The sequence below is a fragment of the Entelurus aequoreus genome, linkage group LG03 (assembly GCF_033978785.1).
Source record: "Entelurus aequoreus isolate RoL-2023_Sb linkage group LG03, RoL_Eaeq_v1.1, whole genome shotgun sequence".
In the NCBI taxonomy this organism is placed as follows: domain Eukaryota; kingdom Metazoa; phylum Chordata; class Actinopteri; order Syngnathiformes; family Syngnathidae; genus Entelurus; species Entelurus aequoreus.
This window is the reverse complement of record NC_084733.1, coordinates 63,081,435-63,102,957: the sequence shown is the minus strand read 5'-3', so window position 1 is coordinate 63,102,957 and position 21,523 is coordinate 63,081,435. Positions and strand designations below refer to the sequence as shown.

General features: G+C 39.0%; 1 protein-coding gene across 3 annotated transcripts in view; it reads right to left on the bottom strand.

The window, feature by feature from the left end:
- The window catches only part of slc4a11 (solute carrier family 4 member 11), a 195,633-nt gene that overhangs the window by 76,970 nt on the left and 97,140 nt on the right, over positions 1-21,523 (bottom strand). For all 3 annotated transcript variants that reach the window (XM_062042405.1, XM_062042407.1, XM_062042406.1), the window contains exons 6-8: positions 15,877-15,958; positions 13,832-13,955; positions 2,341-2,550 (exon numbers count right to left, since the gene is read on the bottom strand). In XM_062042405.1, the coding sequence (XP_061898389.1) occupies positions 2,341-2,550; positions 13,832-13,955; positions 15,877-15,958 (416 nt within the window). The remainder of the gene's footprint in view (positions 1-2,340; positions 2,551-13,831; positions 13,956-15,876; positions 15,959-21,523) is intronic.

Below are 21,523 nucleotides of genomic sequence, written 5' to 3'. Positions count from 1 at the left end.
TTTTTAATGCCATTTAAGGCCTTAATTGTTTTGTTGGTACCTATAAAATGACTCTGTGTGTGCTGTAAAATATTGTTTTGTGGCTTTATATTTTTGTTTATAATCACCTGATGAGAGCAGGGGGGACACATTTTTTAACGGCCTGTGGCACAATCCTTAGCATTCTCATATTAGCATGCTAGCGTTATTGCTAATTTTGCAGTTATACACATTACCGTCAAATATTTTGTTACTTTACAAATGATTCCTGTTAGCATGCTAACGTTAATATGCTATCTTTTTTCTTCTTTTTAGCTAATTTTGTTAGTTTACACCGTGGCCATATTTTAGTACTTAATGCATGCTAGTTAGCTTTTTAGCATGCTAACATTACCATGCTATATTTTTTTAGCTAATTAAGCAGGTATATATACCTTAGTGTCATATTTTGGCATTTCCCTATAGCTAATTATAAACATGCTATTGTCAGCATGTTAGCGTAATACTGTTAGCGTGCTAGCTTTCTCAATGAATTTTTCAGTTACACACCTCAGTAATATATTTTGGTACTTGGCGCATGTTACAGTTAGCATTTTAGCATGCTATTTTTTTTTTAAGCTAATTGCAAGTACACAGTGTCATATATTTTGGTATTTCACTATACTTGACCGTAAACATGCTATTGTTTGCATGTTAGCGTAATATCGTTAGCATGCAAGCTTTTTCAATGAGTTTTAAGGTACACACCGCAGTAATATATTTTAGTACTTGACGCATGTTACAGTTAGCATTTTAACTGCATATATTTTCGTATTTCACTTAGCTAACTGTAAGCATGCTATAGTTAGCATCTTAGCGTAACATTTTAGCATGCTAACATTAACGTGATTTTTTTTTTTTTAGCTAATTTAGCAGGTTTATACACCTCAGTGTCAATCTATCAGTTAAAGTTTACTTATATAGCCCATAATCACAAGTGTCTCAAAGGGCTGCACAAGCCACGACAACATCCTCGGTTCAGATTCCAGTCATATATTTCACGATAGCTAACTGTAAGCAGGCTATTGTCAGCATGTTAGCGTAATATCGTTAGCATGCTAGCTTTTTCAATGAATGTTTCAGGTACACACTGCAGTAATATGTTTTGGTTAGAGATGAATGCTTTAAATGTAATATTGTAAATTATCGGTATCGTTGATTTTTTTTGTGTTTTTAAAAAAAAATTAAATCAACATAAAAAACACAAGACACACTTACAATTAGTGCACCAACCCAAAAAACCTCCCTCCCCCATTTACACTCATTCACACAAAAGGGTTGTTTCTTTCTGTTATTAATATTCTGGTTCCTACATATATCAATACAGTCTGCAAGGGATACAGTCCGTAAGCACACATGATTGTGCATGCTGCTGGTCCACTAATAGTACTAACCTTTAACAGTTAATTTTACTAATTTTCATTATTACTAGTTTCTATGTAACTGTTTTTATATTGTTTTACTTTCTTTTTTTATTCAAGAAAATGTTTTTAATTTATTTATCTTATTTTATTTTATTAAATTTTAAAAAAAGGACATTATCTTCACCATACCTGGTTGTCCAAATTAGGCAAAATAATGTGTTAATTCCACGACTGTATATATCGGTATCGGTTGATATTGGTATCAGTAATTAAGAGTTGGACAATATCGGCATATCTGATATCAGCAAAAAGCCATTATCGGACATCCCTAATTTTGGTACTTGACACATGTTACAGTTAACTTTTTAGCATGCTAACATTAGCGTGCCAGATTATTATTTTGTAGCTAATTTAGCAGGTATACACCTCAGTGTCGTATTTTGGCATTTCCCTATACCTAATCATAAACATGCTATTGTCAGAATGTTAGCGTAATACTGTTAGCTTTTATTTTTAGATCCTTTTGCTCATATTTTTTTGTTACTTGTCGCTATCTGGCCTGCGTGCTAAATGTTAGCATTTCAGTTCGGCTTCGGCTCTTCAGCATTCACATGGCATTTCTACGGAAATTGTATTTTTATTAGTTATTAGCTAAAAATCGAGGTGAGAACTAAGAACTTTTTTTTTTCCTTTTCCACTCTTTCATGCACCCCTAATCATTCATTAGGTTAAACATGACTTTTTGCATTTCGTAAAAGTAACAGCCTCTCTTTAGCTTAGTAAACTTTAGCAAAATTTAGGCCCGAGCGAGAATTAGAGCATTTATGGTAAAAAACGACTTTGGACAGTGCGCTGGTCTCCTTAGGCCTCGCCCTCCCTCAGTCCTTGAGTACACATCAGCTTACATCCGACGAGCACTCAACTTTAAACACCCCACGTTCAACCAAAGTTGTCGCACCTTGAGGGGTTTGTGACTGCGGGGGTCCGTCTCCTCCTTGCCCAGGGCGGTGGGCAGCTGGTTGGCGGCGGTCAGCTCGTGGCGCTGGAAGACCAGCGCCTCCTTGAACTCCTCCTGAGTCTTGGTCTCCAGGAGCTTCTGCCGGAAGGAGATGTCGGAGAAGAGCGTGGCGAAGGTCCTGCCCAGCTCCATCGCCGTCTTAGTGCTCTTCTGCAGGGCGACACAACAACAACAAAAAAACGTCATTAGTGTCCTCCAGGGGGCGACACAATACACACTGCTTACATTTTGTCCAGGTTCTAGGCACTGTCTGCAGTGGTTCGCTTCCTTTTACACTTTTCTGACACTTAATGAGTAAAACACACTTAATAAAGCCTTTATGGAGGACCCAGTTTGACACTGGAACAGATTCCCTAATTAGGGCCCCGCAGTGGCCCTATTGAAATTGCTGTGTTTTTTCTTCAACAACTTTTTGAGGCCCTTAAAAGCAAGAAAAGTCCCAATATTTTGCAGGCGCGTCAGCGGGTATGGCGGAAAATGTTATCTTTTGGGGGTCCCGAAAATGAAATTTCAAAATTGTCTCTCTAGCGCCACCTTTAAAATTTGAAAAAATGTTCTTACCTGTTTCGCGTATCGACAGGAAAATCGCAGGAGACGTCTATCATGACGAGACGCACATAAAAGTCTCAGGAACCCATACCCATACGTGAACCCTGCGGTGCAGCGTGGGCGAGGGCCTCGTTCAACGCTGCTCACAACTTTAATTGTAACTTTTTTAACAGTAATTAAACTCTCTATACACGTGCATATACAGTAGGAATGAGATTCATACCGCCCCATTCACCACGGTTTACCTGACACATGAAACATGACAAATTTGGAGCGCACACTTCCCACTTTAGCCGCCAGACGGCAGTAGAGTGTTGAATGTCTTAAAACATGTTTTGTGGTAATTCCAACTTTGACCACAGTGTCAGTTGCTATGTAGCGTGCCACTTTCCATAATTTTCAGCAGACTGCTTTGCAAAAGGATTCATGGGGCCATACAAATCCTAGTCCTACTTGAACAGATTATGTATTTTGGTCTTCAGTTTTGTTATTGTACAATGCTTAACTACTTTTGACACGTGTATGACAGTTAATAATATCCTATTTATATCCGTACAGTAAAATAATAATATAATAATTTTAAAAAACAAGTGCCTGTACACTTAAAGCTATTACGAAGGAACATATTATTTCCATGCACATTATTTCCTACGAGAAAAAATGCTCGGAAAATGGGACCAGCTTCTGAGAAGGAAGCTTAGGTCAGCAGACAAAGTGCGCCAGAGACTCACTGATGTACAAACATCAGCAAAGAGAATACTGAAGGTTCCTCAAATTCTAGAATTCTACATCAACAACATCCCAAAGTACTGTGAAGCTCCTCCTTGGGTGTTGAAATATACACGAGCCCACCTACAAGTGACATGAAAGGAAAATTCCATCAATATTTGACTGGCTTTTGAACAGAATGGAAGTTCTTAGCAAGGAGCAGCCAAAACAGCAGTCAAAGTTTAAAGGGGTCCCATTATGGAAAAACTAAAATGTTTTTATTATCTTTTGGTAGCTGTTTTTGTGTATTTTGGATCTGCATTAGTCCCGAAAATTTGAAATCAAACCGTAGAGGCATTGTGGAGATATTTATCAAACAATCTTGCCTTACTGCATACTTTGTCTAAACCAGGGGTCGGCAACCTTTACCACTCAAAGAGCCATTTTGGCAAGTTTCACAAATTAAAGAAAGTGATGGGAGCCACAAAAAAAATTTACAATTTAAAATGAAAAACACTGCATACAGAGCTTAAATGCTTTGTGCTATATTAACCAGGGGTCTCCGACACACGCACCGGCACGCACTTTAATGTGGACATCTGATGTTAGTGCAGCCCGCGAGTTTTGAATGAATGGCGCTTGATAGCGTCATACTTGCCAATCCTCTCATTTTTCCCCGGGAGACTCCCGAATATCAGAGCGTGATGACACCGCCCTCTACAGTCTGCCCTAACAGTGTACCTGCTTGACCACACGTAAGTGACAGCAAGGCGTACTACCTCAGCAACCACACATCTTACACTGACGGTGCCAATACCCAGAATCCCATGCAGCACTAACTCTTCCGTACTAGTTCAGCAACCACACATCTTACACTGACGGTACCAATACACATCTGACACTGACGGTACCAATACACATCTTACACTGACGGTACCAATACCCAGAATCCCATGCAGCACTAACTCTTCCGCTCAACCAACGCAAGGAGAGGGGGGGGGGGGGGTTGATGTGTGGGGGGGTTGTGGTAGCGGGGTGTATAATCTAGACCGGAAGAGTTAGGACTGCATGGGATTCTGGGTAATGGTTGTGTTGTGTTTATGTTGTGTTACAGTGCAGATGTTCTCCAGAAATGTGTTTTTCATTCTTTTTTGGTGTGGGTTCACAGTGTGGCGCATATTTGTAACGTAACAATGTTAAAGTTGTTTGATACGGCTACCGTCAGTGTAAGCTGTGTGGCTGATGAGTAAGTATGCTTTGCTGTCTCCTGTGTGTGCGATTAATAGCAACATGCAACATGCGGCTGGACTGGCACGCTGTATGTAAATGCTATAGAGGACAATTACTGCAGTGCAATCAGGGCACGCCCTTTATCTAGTATTTATAGTCTAAATAGGATTATTTATTCCCTGGGAGTTATTTATGAGAGACACTGAGATCCATAAATCTCCTGGGAAAATCGGGGGGTCGGCAAGTATGTAGCTGAGCCGCATCAGAGTGGTCAAAGAGCCGCATGCGGCTCCGGAGCCGCGGGTTGCCGACCCCTGGTCTAAACCAAGGAGGCCCAAAGCAGCCACTGCCTTCATTCTGAACGCTAACGTTAAAACTTTTTAATGTGTTTTGTAGTTCAAGGTTGTTAACATTTCATCCATGGAATCTCAAATTCCACACACATGTGCTTGTCAGTCCCCTAAAGATGTGTGCTAAATTTCCTGGTGATTGGACATTAAGTACAGAAGTGTTTGCTTGTAGTGTGTGAGAAATTCCAATTCTTTAACATTAGTCTTCACAGCAAAATATATGCAAAAGAACAATCATTATATGGTATGTAGACCAGGGGTCTCCAAACTACGCCAGCGTCCAAAATCCGGCCAAGTTAAAAAAAAATATATATATATATATATATATATATATATATATATATATATATATATGGATTGATTAATTTAAAAAAAAATATATATATATATTTTTTTTTAAATAAAAATAAAAATTGATTTAAAAAAAATGAGAATCGATTCTGAATCACACAACGTGAGAATCGCGATTCGAATTCGAATGGATTTTTTTCCACACCCCTAATATATATATATATATATATATATATATATATATATATATATATATATATATATATATATATATATATATATATATATATATATATATATATATATATATATATATATATATATATAATAGGGGTGGGCAAATTAATGCGTTAATTTCGAGTTAACGCATCAATCTATTAACGCAGACAATTTTTTTATCGCGCATTTGCGTATGTTGTTTACATGCTTTTATTTTGTTAACGCCTAATGCTGGCTCCTGCGGAAAAGGAAGGAGAACGCGGTAGAAAACAAAACAAGCATGGAGAAGAAGGGTAACTCAACAGAACTTTTACAGGGTCATTTTCATTATAAAGTACTTCCAGGCGGCGGATTTGACAGAAGCAAAGTGGTTTGTAACCACTGCCAAGCTGAATTTTATTATCACAGGAGTACTTCCAGTCTAAAATATCACCTTAACGTGAAGCACACTGTTGATGCGAGCAAACCATTCAACAAAGCAGGAAGTGGAGCCAGGCTTCGGCAGACTACGTTAAATGCAGCGTGCGGGAGAAGTATAAACGAGAGCAAGAGAAGCTAACAAATGCCATAACGAAGTGGATAGTTACAGACTGTAGGCCCATTAGTGTTGTGGAAGACGCCGGCCTGAGAAACATTGTGCGAATCGCAACAAGTGACAGCACGTATGAGCCGCCATCAAGACGCACCATCGCACGAAGAATACACCAGTTGTATGAAAAGGAGAGGACTGTAAAAGTGACAACTTTACAACGTGCATCTGTAGTTGCTCTCAGTGGGGACTACTGGACATCAATCGGTAAGCATAATTACCTCGGAGTTACAGTGCATTATATTGATGAAAAGTGGGTGCTGCATTCACATGCTCTGTCTATAATGAAAACAGAGGAGAGGCATTATGGAAAGGAAAATTAGAGGAAAATGTTTCTGCTGATACCTCAGAAATTGCCTGTTTGGATGTTATGATTGTGGCTCAGGGATTTGTATGTAGATTATATTAATTTTCCATAACAAACAGGATAACTTAAATACCCTGGCAGTGGCAATAAACTTGAATGTTTGTATTGACATTTTTTGAGTTGATTTTCATAAAATATGCTATTGAACTGCTACTGTTTAGCAAGTACTGATTTAAATTGTGTTTGCACAACAAATGTTTTGGCGCTTTTGTTCATATGGGAGAATATTCCAATAAAGGTGCACTACACACTACTTTTGAATTCATTATTGGGTTTTGCGTATACAATGCAGTTAATCGTGATTACACACATCCCAGCCCCCAGCCAAATTGTTTTAGCCCAATGCAGCCCCTGAGTCAAAAAGTTTCGGGACCCTTGATGTAGACCAAAATAAAGTGTTTTAGAAATAGAAAAAAAAAATCACAATATGACCCCTTTAACTCCACTGCCTTCAATCTGAATGCTAATGTTAAAACTTTTTATTTTGTTTTGTAGTTTAAGGTTGTTAACATTTCCTCCAAGGAATCTTAAATTACACACACATGTGTTTGTCAGCCCCCTAAAGTTGTGTGCTAAATTTCCTGGTGATTAGATTTCTATAAGTCCAGGTTTTTGTTTGTAGTAAGAAATTCCAAGTCATTCTGACGTATGGGCTTAAATAACAGCGCCACCGTGTGGTGTATTTGTCAGAGATATAATAGCACGACTAACACAGTCAAGGTGCACATTTTCAAACTTTTGTATGCGGCGCTGCAGGAGTAGAAGAGTTACACAAGACTGAAAATGTGTCCATTACACAAAGAAAGTCACGTTTTTCGATTACAATTCCATTTTCTTCCCAGTGCAGAATAACATTGGGCATTTGCCCGACTTCCAAGGCCGTGGATGAAACTCGGGGATTCGAAAAATCTGCATTACATTTCCTGGAAATGCCTTTAATTGTAAAAAAAAAAAAAAGCTTCCGCAGACACGTCGCGTATTCTCCGAGGGTTTGGGGGTGCGGTGCGGGGTGGGGGGAGTTTCTTGTGGGGCGCCTCGGAAATGCGACGCAAGACTGAGAATAATTGCTGCTGCGACTCCAGTGGGATGCGGCTCTAATTTGTTTTATCGGACCAGTCTCGGAGGGATGCAGGAATACAAAGCGGGGGTCCTATTGTTTGGGAGGTGCCCAATGACAACGCAGGATTACTTTACGGGATCCAATGAGAAGCTAATAAGGGTGAAAAGAGAGGAGAAAAATGATAAAGTCCTCCCCGTGATGAGAACACGAGATGTCTCCCTCGCTAATGAGGACGTCATGTTCACTCCCAGAATGCACTTAGTGTCGGGGACCGTTGCCACAGAGCGCTCACTCACATAACACGTCGTTACCTGGAAAACCACAATGAGAATGTCAGGGTCACTGCCAAAATTCATTCCAGGTAACGAGAGGAGGACATCTCCTTCGGCGATGAAAGACGCGAGGATGGAAGAGCGCTTTTCGAGGGAAGGGAGGGAGGACCAAAATCAACCACCTAAGGCTGGAGAGTCATTATTATATCCGTGTGTGTGTGTGTGTGTGTGTGTGTGTGTGTGTGTGTGTGTGTTGAAGGCAGAGTGCTTCGATGACAACAAAGAGAGTGCGTGTGTCCTAAAGTGGCTGCCGACCTCCATGGCATCAAGTTGACTCCAGCGGACGTTTTGGAAACATTAAACTCATATTTAAGCCCAAATTACAAATACTGTTAAAGCTGCGAGCAGTGTTGGACGGGCCCTCCCCCCCGTTGCACCGCGGGGTTCGCGCGAGTCGACGGGACATTTTTCGTCATACCTGACGTGTTTGCAAAACATGGGTGGACTTTTCGTGCATGTTAAGGGCCTCAAAAAGGCGTTTAAACGTATGGAAAACGAAACAATTGCAATAGGGTGCTCGAACAAAATAAAATAAAGTCACTTCAGACTGTCATCATCATTTGTAGCAAATAGGATCTAGATCTGAACTCGTTAAAACCAGGTTTTACCGATTTGTGTGTTGTGGCGAATCATCAGATCAAAGTTTGGCGCCATGCCACGCACACATCCTGTAAATTGAAAAACTTTTTTTTTGCAATTTATCGTCTCCCATCAGTTTAGTGTCCGCCTCTGATCACCCTAAGTGCAGAAATGACAGATTGTTAGTGACGTGGAGCAGTTTACGCCACTAGGCTCCGCCCACTACGAGTAGGTAGGAAAATCGGGCCCTTCAGTGTGTCATCATCATCATAATTTCTACCAAATAAGATCAAGATCTGAATTTGTGGAGCCGAGTTATTAAACGTTTCCTGTTTTGTGGCGAATCATCGGAACAATGTTTGGCGCCCTGCCACGCCCACATCTTACGGCAGAGGCATTTTTTTTTGCAATTTATCATCGCCTCTATGTGTAGTATCTGTCATTTTAACCGTGACTCATTTGGTCAAAGTCCCAAGGAGAAAATCGTTAAAGTAGCACAATTTCTTTCACTGAAAAATGGCCAAATACTTTCAGAGCAATGTTTGGCGCCAAGCCACGCCCACATCTTATGGCGTAGGCAAAATTTGTTCGCAAATTATCATTGCCTATATGTGTAGTATCTGTCATTTTAACCACAATTAATTTGGTCAAAGTTCCTAGGAGGACTTTCTTAAAGAACAACTGCCAAAAAATGGAAAGCGAAAACCAAGATGGCCGACTTCCTGTTCGTTATCAGGTATGGGTTCCTGAGACTTTTATGTGCGTGCCGTCATGATAGACGTCTCCTGCGATTTTCCTGTCGACACGTGAAACTGGTAGGAGGGGCAAATTTTTTCTCGTATTGAAAGGTGGCGCTAGTGAGCCAATTTTGAAATTTCATTATCTAGACCCCCAGAATTTAACATTTCTCGCAAAATGTGGGGACTTTTCATGCATGTTTTAAGGCGTCTAAACGTATAGAAGAAAAAACTATTTCAATAGGGCCCGAAGTGCTCCAACAAAATTTAAAAAAGTCACTTCAGATTCATCATCATTTGTAGCAAATTGGATCTAGATCTGAACTCGTGAAACCAGGTTTTAACGTTTTTGTGGCGAATCATCGGAGTAATGTTTGGCGCCATGCCACGCCCACATCTTATGGCGTAGGAAACATTTTAGTATGCAATCTGTCAACACGTCTATGAACTGAAACTGGTAGGAGGGGCTAATTTTTTCTAATTTTTAAGGTGGCGCTAGAGAGTCAAGGTTAGATGCAACATGGGGTTATGCTGAACGAAATGTGGCGATCATTTTACTGTTGGCCTTGGCTTGCCATCAAAGTAGGCTTATGCGATATATAATATCCATCCATCCATTTTCTACCGCTTATTCCCTTCAAGGTCGCGGGGGGTGCTGGAGCCTATCTCAGCTACAATCGGGCGGAAGGCGGTGTACACCCTGGACAAGTCGCCACCTCATCACAGGGCCAACACAGATAGACAGAAAACATTCACACTCACATTCACACATTAGGGTCAATTTAGTGTTGTCAATCAACCTATCCCCAGGTGCATGTCTTTGGAGGTGGGAGGGAGCCGGAGTACCCGGAGGGAACCCACGCAGTCACGGGGAGAACATGCAAACTCCACACAGAAAGATCCCGAGCCCGGGATTGAACCCAGGACTACTCAGGACCTTCGTATTGTGAGGCACATATTATATATAATTATTTTGTGCGGTCAAACTAGACATTTTAGCAGGGTAATGCCAACAATCTGTCCCGACTAAAATATTGCTGCGTAACTTTACAAATACATTTGGCTAATCTGCATTAGTAAAATGTGGCATAATTACTTAGTAAACCATCTTGCAAGAAGCATAGACAAGAGAAACCTACAGCGTAGGACTCGTCAATAGCCTTTTGAAGTTCCCTGGAGTAGGATTCGGATTTGGCTGTGTATCTGGCAACCTCAGTCATGGAGAGTGGGACGGGACAACAGAATTTTGACCGTGATTGCAGTACCATTTCTGGCCACATTACTACATATGGCACCTTCAAGCTAGAACTAACCAGCGCCCGGCTGGAAATTTCCTGCACACATAGCATAGAATAAGTGCCAGAGGTGAACATGCATTCTACTGAGGTGGCAAATTATGACACGTTCAATCTATCGCAGCACCAAGCAAATAATCTCAAGATCCCCATCATATCAATTCCTAGATGTGATCGAAATCATTTAAGGTGCACTACACAAAATAAACGTAACATTGTTAATATCACTACCATGGATACCATTGACAAAAACTCCTCAAAACAGCCCACTACCTATAATATGGGCTTTTAAAACATAAGATCATTGTCTTCCAAAACGTTATTAGTTAATGAGGTCATCAGAGACAACAATCTTAACGTCATTGGTCTTAGCAAAACCTGGCTCGAACCAGATTAATTTTTCACGCTTAACGAGGCATCTCCTCCTAACCATACGAATGCACATATTAACCGTCCCCTTAAAAGGGGTGGAGGAGTCGCACTAATATACAATGAAAACCATAACCTTACCCTTAACATAAGTAATAAATATAAATAATTTGAGGTGCTTACTACGAGGTCTGTCACACCGTTACCTTTCTACCTGGCTGTTATCTACCGCCCCAGTGGGCCTTATTCGGACTTTATCAGTGAATTTTCAGAGTTTGTCGCTGATCTAATGACGCACGCAGATAACATAATTATAATGGTGAATTTTAATATCCATATGAATACCCCATCAGACCCTGCGTGCGTGGCGCTCCAGACTATAATTGATAGCTGTGGTATTACACAAATAATAAATGAACCCACGCATCGCAACAGTAATACAATAGATCAAGTGCTTGTCCGGGGTGTCACCACCTCCAAAGTTATGATACTCCCGTACACTAAAGTAATGTCCGATCTTTACCTTTTAAAATTTAAAGTTCGGCCTCATTGTCAACAAGCTAATAATAACCACTGCTTTAGCAGCCGCAACATTAATGCTGTCACAACTATGACTCTTGCTGGCCTACCACCTTCGGTAATGCCGCCATTACCAAATTATGTGGGCTCTATTGATAACCTCACTAACAACTTTAATGATGCCCTGCGCAATGCCATCGATAGTATAGCACCGCTAAAGCTAAAAAAAGGCCCCTAAAAGGCGTACCCCATGGTTTATAGAAGAAACTAGAGTTCTTAAAATATCATGTAGAAAGCTGGAACGCAAATGGCGTGCAATTAAACCTGGGGTTGTCCATCAAGCATGGAGTGATAGTTTAATAACTTACCTTAGCTAAAGCTAATTACTACTCCAATCTCATCCGCCTCATTAAAAACGATCCTAAATATTTGTTCAGTACAGTAGTATCACTAACCCAACAAGGGACTCCTCCCAGTAGCTCCACCCACTCGGCAGATGACTTTATGAATTTCTTTAATAACACAATTGAACTCATTAGAAAGGAGATTAAAGACAACGTGTCCCAGCTACAACTGGGTTCTATTAACAAAGATACAAAAGTATATACGACGGATATTGCCCTCCAAAATAGCCTCTCTCTTTTTGATGAAATAACATTAGAGGAACTCCTGCTGCATGTAAATGGGACAAAACAAACAACATGTTTACTTGACCCACTTCCTGGGAAACTTATCAAGGAGCTTTTTGTAATTTTAGGACCATCTGTGCTAAATATTATAAACTTATCACTTTCCTCTGGCACTGTTCCCCTAGCATTCAAAAAAGCAATTATTCATCCTCGACTTAACCTCGATCCTGACCTCATGGTAAACTAACGACCGGTGTCCCACCTTCCCTTTATCTCAAAAAAATTGTTGCACAGCAGCTAAATGAACACTTAGCGTCTAATAAGCTCTGTGAACCTTTTCAGTCCGGTTTCAGGGCAAATCACTCTACGGAGACAGCCCTCGCAAAAATGATCTATTGTTAACGATGGATGCTGATGCGTCATCCATGTTGCTGCTGCTTGATCTTAGTGCAGCTTTCGATACCGTCGATCATAACATTTTATTAGAATGTATCAAAACACGTATTGGTATGTCAGACTTCGCCTTGTCTTGGTTTTAACTCTTATTTTACTGACAGGATGCAGTGCGTCTCCCATAACAATGTGACATCGGAGTATGTTAAGGTAACGTGTGGAATTCCCCAGGGTTCGGTTCTTGGCCCTGCACTCTTCAGCATCTACATGCTGCCGCTGGGTGATATCATACGCAAATACGGTGTTAGCTTTCACTGTTATGCTGATGACACCCAACTCTACATGCCCCTAAAGCTGACCAACACGCCGGATTGTAGTCAGCTGGAGGCGTGTCTTAATGAAATTAAACAATGGATGTCCGCTAACTTTTTGCAACTCAACGCTAAGAAAACGGAAATGCTGATTATCGGTCCTGCTAGACACCAACACCTATTTAATAATACCACCTTAACATTTGACAACCAATCAATTACACAAGGCGAAAAAATTATACACCTATTTAATAATACCACCTTAACATTTGACAAAACAATTATACACATATCTAATAATACCACCCTAACATTTGACAACAAAACATTTATAAACTTTTTTAATAATACCACCTTAACATTTGACAACCAAACAATTATACACCTTTTTAATAATACCACCTTAACATTTGACAACAAAACAATTATACACGTATTTAATAATACCTCCTTAACATTTGACAACCAATCATTTACACAAGGCGACTCTGTAAAGAATTTGGGTATTATCTTCGACCCAACTCTATCATGTGAGTCACACATTAAGAGTGTTACTAAAACAGCCTTTTTTCATCTCCGTAATATCGCTAAAATTCGTTCCATTTTGTCCACCAGCGACGCCGAGATCATCATGCGTTCGTTACGTTGTCTCGATTACGCATTATTTTGGGGTCTCGCTATGTCTAGCATTAACAGATTACAGTTGGTACAAAATTTGGCTGCTAGACTTTTGACAAACACAAGAAATTCATGTCCTTGTGGCTTGTGCAGCCCTTTGAGACACTTGTGATTAAGGGCTATATAAATGAACGTTGATTGATTGATTGAATAATATATTCTAACAGCCGTTAAAGATGTTTACAGTAATTAATATATATGTATATTCATGCCAGGATGTGGTTACCATTTTGAGCGGCGCCAGTACGAGGATGACGTAGCGGACCTCGCAGCAGTTCTCCCCCCAGTTCTGCGGCCTCTCCAGGCGTGAAATGCACACGTGACGCCTCTGCAGGTTCTTCACGTTGCAGCTGGAAGCAAACACGGTAGGGGAATGTCAAGGATGTCATTTGCATGGCTCGACCTCCTCCTCTGTAAATCGATAGCAGACGCCATCGGAATGCACGATGACCAATCTCGCTTCCCTCCTCACACGTTCGTCACTCGCGACGATCGAGCGGCGCAATAACTCCGCATTATTTGTTAAAAAAGACCTTGACCGTAAACATTTTGCAGTACACCTTTGGTGTTTTCCTGACACGGGTTAAAATTAGTTAGTTTTTTTAACGTTTGGTTATCATTGTACAATTAATACAGCTTTCATTACGGCAGCAGTTTGACTTTGGAACAGATTATTTCCATGTAAATCTGTCTTTTTTAAAAATTTTTAATTCAAGTTTTGCTTTCATTCACTTCTTTTTACACTTGAATATCAGCTAGGAATGGGACTTAATTCCCGCGGAATTGTGCCCTGAATCTCTGGGCTGCTTTTAAGATGACGCCAAGTATCCAAATCCACGATTTTTAGGGTTTAAATATACAAAATTAGTTAAAAAAGCTTGTATAAAACGTTAGCACATTACCGTTAGCATGCTAATATAAGAAATGTTGGCATATTTCAAATATGGCGCCAAGTATCAAAAGCTAAGATTGTTAGGTATAAACATAAAAAATCTGCGAAAAAGATAGCATAAAACATTAGCATGCCAATACAAAAGACAATAGCATACTTCCAAGATGGCCCCAAGCATCAAATGCATGATTTTTAGGTTTAAACATACAAATTTAGTTAAAAAAGATAACATAACGTTACCATGTTGACATAGGATAAGTTAGCGTACTTCTAAGATAGAGCCAAGTATTAAAATGCACTATTTAGGTGTAGACATGTAAAATTAGCTGAACAGCTAGCATTAAACGTTAGCATGCTGATATAAGAGATGTTAGTATACTTCCAAGATGGCGCAAAGTATCAAAATCTGTGATTTCTAGGTTCAAACAAACAAAATTAGTTTAAAAAACTAACAAAACCTTAGCATGCCAACATAGGACAAGTGAGCTTACTTCCAAGATGACGACAAGTATTAACATGCACTACTTTTAGGTGTAAACATACAAAATTAGCTAACAAGCTAGCATAAAACATTAGCATGCTAACATTTGCATGCTGATATAAGAGACATTGGCTTACTTACAAGATGGTGCCAAGTATCAAAATATATGATTTTTAGGTTTAAACAAACACAATTAGTTAAAAAAGCAAGCATAAAACGTTAGCCTGCCAACATAAGACAAGTTAGCTTACTCCCAAGATGGCGCCAAGTGTCACAAAACGTGATTTTCAGGTTAAAGCTTTTAAAATTAGCTGAAAAGATTGCATAACACGTTAGCATTATAACACAGGATAAGTTAACATACTTCTTAAATGGTGCCAAATATTAAAATGCAGTATTTTTAGGTGGAGACATACAAAATTAGCTTTAAAAAAAGCTAGCATGCTAATACAAAAGACGTTAGCACACTTCCACGATGGCCCCAAGTATCAAAAATCATGATTTTTGTGGTTTAAACATACACAATGAGTTACTTAAAAACATGAGCATGTTAGCGTGTGACCGGATAAGAGGAAATACCAAAATACAGTTTGTGTAGGTGTGAAAATACAAAATTAGCTAAAAAGCTAGCATAAAATAACACGCTAACATTAGCATGGGTTAGGGTTTAATTCGTGTTGGCCACAGTTTGATCTTGAAATAGATTATTTGTATTTTTATATGTGGATATTGTTTTTTTTTCTTTCTGTCATGTATCAAAAGACGGTGGTGAAATGATTTGAAACAGCTGCCGCTACGACACAGTACAGCCTTCGTTCAGTGCAACCACAATACTCAACGTGTACCTAATCATGTGGCCGGGGAGTGCGCGCCCAAATATTGTCAAAGTCACACTTACAGGATGCAGAGCCAGGACTGCTGGTAATGGACTCCTGTGTCGGTGGCCGTCACCCCCTGGATGGTCTCTGACAGCAGGTGGACTGTGGGGGCAAAGGTCAAAGGTGACAGGTGTTGAGTCGGTCAACTAAGAGCTCACGCACGCACGCACGCACGCACACATGTAAAAGATGTGCAGGGAGTTTTTAAGTTTTCATTTAGTTAAAAAAGGCAAAAAATAAAACCATTGTGTTTTTTTTTCCTTTTTCAGTTAGTGGTTTTCCTTGGTTAATCATAAAAATCTAAAATGGCCACCGAGCCGCACCTTACACTTAAAATCATTTTATCAAGATAAAAAAAATGTTAGTAGAAATACTACAAAAGCTAGCAGCTTGTTTTGTTTTTTTTAGTCCGCGTTTCCACCAGGACTGCAATGTATAGTGGCACGGGTCAGAAAAAGTGGGTGTCATCCGTCAAATTTGCATAATTGGCCATTGCACATGTGCAAAAAAGTGAAGTTAATTGTATTTATATAGCGCTTTTCTCTAGTGACTCAAAACGCTTTTACATAGTCAAACCCGTTTTATCTAAGTTACATTTAAACCAGTGTGGGTGGCACTGGGAGCAGGTGGGTAAAGTGTCTTGCCCAAGGACACAACGGCAGTGACTAGGATAGCGGAGGCGGGGATCGAACCTGAAACTAAGGCTGAAACGACGCGTCGACGTAGTCGACGTCATCGGTTACGTAAATACGTCGACGCCGTTTTTGTGCGTCGACGCGTCGCATTATGACGTCACACTACCGTCATGGCGAAGCGCAAAGCAGACGATCAAAGAAGACGATGCGAGCGGTGCGAGCGAGTGGGGAAAAGCATGCCAAAAGTGGTCAAAAGTGTGGGAGTATTTCAATAAACGGCCTAATAATGTTGTTGTATGCACAGTGTGTCGAGTGGAAATGGCCTATCATAGCAGCACAACGGCTATGAACGAACATTTGAAAAGAAAACCATCAACTAGTCAATCGTCCGCGCGAGCATACGTTGTCATCATTACACAAAAACATGAATGTGTCATTTGTATCTGCTAGGGGTGTAACGGTACGTGTTTTGTATTGAACCGTTTCGGTACGGGGCTTTCGGTTCGGTACGGGGATGTACCGTACGATTTTGTAAGCTAAAGCTAAAGTCTTAACAAGCTGCTTTGCTCCGTCTGCCTCTGTCTCAGCACGCAGCATTGTCCCACCCACACAACCATCTGATTGGTACACACGCACCATTGTTCCACCCACACAACCATCTGATTGGTACACACGAAGCATTATCAGCCAATCAGCAGTGCGTATTCAGAGCGCATGTAGTCAGCGCTTCAGCGTGGAGCAGATAGGTGTTTAGCAGGTGAGCATCAGGCAGCGGACTCTCCCCAAATGATAATAAACACCTCCCAGTCAACTACTAGTAACATCACTATGAGCCCGTTGACCTTCTAGAAACTTAAACTGCAGCTCAGCTCACTCGCAGTCCTGGCTTGAGGTGAAGGCTAATTAGCTCTCAGTTCCAGCCACATCGACCCCTTCTGAGCGCCTATTTTCAGCTGCTGGGAATATTGTAAACAAGAAAAGAAGCAAAGCATGTAGACATGCTAACCTTTCTTCATTACAACTGTTAAGACACTCACTGGAATGAGTAGAATTGGTTATTGTGTACTGTGTTGGACTGGATGTTTATTTTGCACATTTTAAAAGCAATATTTACTGTTTACAGTGCTCCAGAATATTTAGATTGGCACTTTTTTGTATTGGATGTTTATCTTTATTTTTGCACATTTTAGCAAATAAGCAATACTTTCACTTTTGTTGAAATGTTTACACTGTTGTTACAGAATATTTCGTTTTGCAGTTTTTTGTATTGGATGTTTATCTTTATTTTTGCACATTTTAAAGCAAAATAAGCAATACTTTTACTTTTGAAATGCTTATACTATTGCAGAATATTAAGATTTGCACTGGATGTTGACTTTTATATTTGCACATTAAAAAGCAAATAAGCTACTTTTAATTTTTTTAAATGTTAAAAGTTTTAAATGTTTACATTGTTACAGAATATTTAGTCATGTTGTTGTCAATGTTGACTGAGTGGCCATACTTCTTTTTTTTTTGTAAATAAAAGCCATGCCTTTTGAAAAAACGGGCCTACATTTATTTTTTCATCTTCATTTTGAATAAAAAAATAATCGGTAAAAGGAAAAATAATCTATAGATTAATCGAAAAAATAATCTATAGATTAACCGATTAATCGAAAAAATAATCTATAGATTAATCGATAGAAAAATAATCGTTAGCTGCAGCCTTACCTGAAACCCTCAAGTTGCTGGCACGTCCACTCTACCAACCGAGCTATACCGCCCCACATGTGCAAAAGTGTGTTAAGAACACAAAAAAGCAAAACAAACGTGTATAGAAATACAAACTTTTTAAAAAATTCACAAGACGTGAGTGCTTTTAGCAGCTAAGTTAGCAACACTGCTCCCTCCTGCTAAGTCTTCTTATTCTCTGGCGGAGCAGGCACGTTTTAGATGTTTTGTTCACAAAGTTTGGGATGTATTGACAAACATTGGGTTGCAAAAAAGTGTGTTAAAAACACAAAATAGCAAAACCAACGTGTTTAGAAATACAAACTTTTTTAAAAATTCACAATACGTGAGTGCTTTTAGCAGCTAAGTTAGCAACACTGCTCCCTCCTGCTATGTCTTCTTATTCTCTGGCGGACCAGGCGCATTTAAGATGTTTTGTTCACAAAGTTTGACACATATTGACAAACATTAGGTTGCAAAAAACTGTGTTAAAAACACAAAAAAAACAAAACCAACGTGTTTAGAAACACAAACTTTAAAAAAATTCACAAGACGTGAGTGCTTTTAGAGGATAAGTTAGCAACACTGCTCCCTCCAGCTATGTCTTCTTATTCTCTGGCGGACCAGACACGTTTTAGATGTTTTGTTCACAAAGTTTGGGATATATTGACAAACATTGGGTTGCAAAAAAGTGTGTTAAAAACACAAAATAGCAAAACAAACGTGTTTAGAAATACAAAACATTAAAAAAAATTCACAAGCCATGAGTGCTTTTAGAGGATAAGTTAGCAACACTGCTCCCTCCTGCTACGTCTTCTTATTCTCTGGCGGACCAGGCGCGTTTTAGATGTTTTGTTCTGAAAGTTTGACACATATTGACAAACATGAGGTTGTTTTTAGCGCCTTTGGTGGCCAAGATGTAGAAAAGCGTTGGTTTCAGACGGCTGAGGATCATGTGATCTCGCTAAAACACACTTCATTATAGCTGGACCTCCCTGGGGGATGCAACACACTCCGTCCTCTACATGGCGGGAAATACGTTCATTTCCATATTCTCACGCTTTCCGTCTCCTCTGGCTGCCGTCTCGTCGATGGCGGGAAAATGATGTGGGTCGCCATGACAACAGCTCCCGCGCGGCAGCCGGCAAGGCGGAATGAGGCCGACAAAGAGGACGACGCGCAGAACGGGAAGACAAGAAAAGAGGAGCTGAGGTAGAAGGTGATTAAAAAGCAAAAGAAGAGACGGCGAGCGCGGACGGCGACGGGAATGACAAACATGTGAGCGACGAGATGGAAAGAGGCCTACAGTTAGCTCGCAGGAGAGCTTGATGTCCATTTTGTCTATATGGGAGGGCCACGAAAACACAATCACTCAAGTTTAACGAACATTGAATATTGAACATACAGTATTTGGCTGCATTAGATGGTGCAAATATTTTTTTATGGATTATTAGTTTAATTTGCAACATTACATTATTATAATACTGTTAATTATTATGATTTAAATATATTACTACACCGGTATAGTATTCTAATTAAATCAAGACAAATAGTTGCAGTAATTGAAAAAAATAAAAATAAGAATACAACCATATAAAATAATTGTTAATATATATTTTATATTCATTGGTATTAATAATGTATTATACTGTTTAAAAAAAAAAAAAATAATAATGATGAACAGGAGTAATAATAAGTAGTAAGTACAATTAAATACTCATTTAAATTTCTGCATCGAATTATTAGTATTCAATTTATGAAATACTATATTTATATTTAATTTCAGATTATTGTATTTTACTTATGTATATCAATTAAAAATAATAATTAACAAGAGTGATCAAATACAATAAGTCCATTAAAATAATTAAAAAAATACTGCCAGATAATTAATTATCAATGATATTAAATTGATGAATTAGTAAGACTATTATTTGCCATTTAATTTAACGTTATTATATTATATTGATTAAGTATAGAAATGAAATAACTAGAGGTTTTTAACAATTCAAATATTACATAGAGATTTATTTGCATTTTGTTCACAGTTAACTCAAAATTAATCGCAGCTAGATTCATCATTAATAAGTTTACATTAAACAAATCATTTTAAAGTTTTTAATACCACGACTGGACAATTAGTTTGTTTTGAAATGAAAACTTTTGGTTTTAAACACAAAAAGGACATATATACGCTTTTAATGACAATTAAAATATATACATATACCTGCCAGATTTCGTATTTTGTAGGAATACAGAATTTGTATCTCTGCTGTAGGAGCACTTGCATTCAGAGGAGGAGCTACACCATGTTTAGATACCAGCTTTACACATTAATAACACAACATGTGGATTGTTAGGGTTGTGATTTGATTGTCAAAGGTGTTTGGTCATGTAATGTGTGATATTTCTACCTGAATAAATGCTTCTGATATTCTGTACATTACATGTTGTACAAGTTAATGTTCTTCATATCTCTGCATGACAATGTTTTAACCTTCTCTATTTATTAATAAAGTCTTATATTAAGCCTGCTAAAGATTCTGTAATTGCGGACAATAAACCAGAGCATGTTATAAAATTAACACTGTAATCAAGCCTGCCACAAAATGTCCCCCTCTATTGTCGTCAACTGATGTACTTGCGTTTATTTAGGCAGAAATATCACAGATTACATCACAAAACATATTTGACAATAAAAGCATGATGTAATGTAAGACATTTTTCATTTAGTTACTGTCGTTAAGACTGGATGTGACACGTAGCGCTTTTATTGTGAAGCCGGAAGTGTGTGACTGGTTTGAGAAGAGAAGGAACTTACAGTTAATGCGTTATTATCACGTTAACCTTGACTGCCCTAGAAATAATACATTGACTAACAAGAGTGATAAATACAATAATTACATTAAATTATTTACAGTAACAAGATATTACGATTACATTAACGAAAAAATACTTTTATTTGCCCGTTTCTTTCACTTAATTGTTACTATTATTAGTGATAACAATAACAATATTACGATTATGATTGTTTTAATATAACAGACAGTGATTACAATATTCTAAAAAAAAAAGTTGAATAAAATCATTGTGTGCAGCTGAATTTGAAATGATGGTGTACCTGATGAAGTGTCCGGTGAGTTTCCAGGCTAACTGTTAAAAGTAGGCGTGGGTAACTTCCACCCTTTGTGATGGCGAGCAACAGCCTCCAAGATGGCGCCGGTCCAAACTACTGCCTGCGGGATATGTGTGGCCCGCCGGTGTCTTCAGTTTGCCCGCGAGACATCTTAGGTTGAATAAAAAATCTGGCCACAGAGAG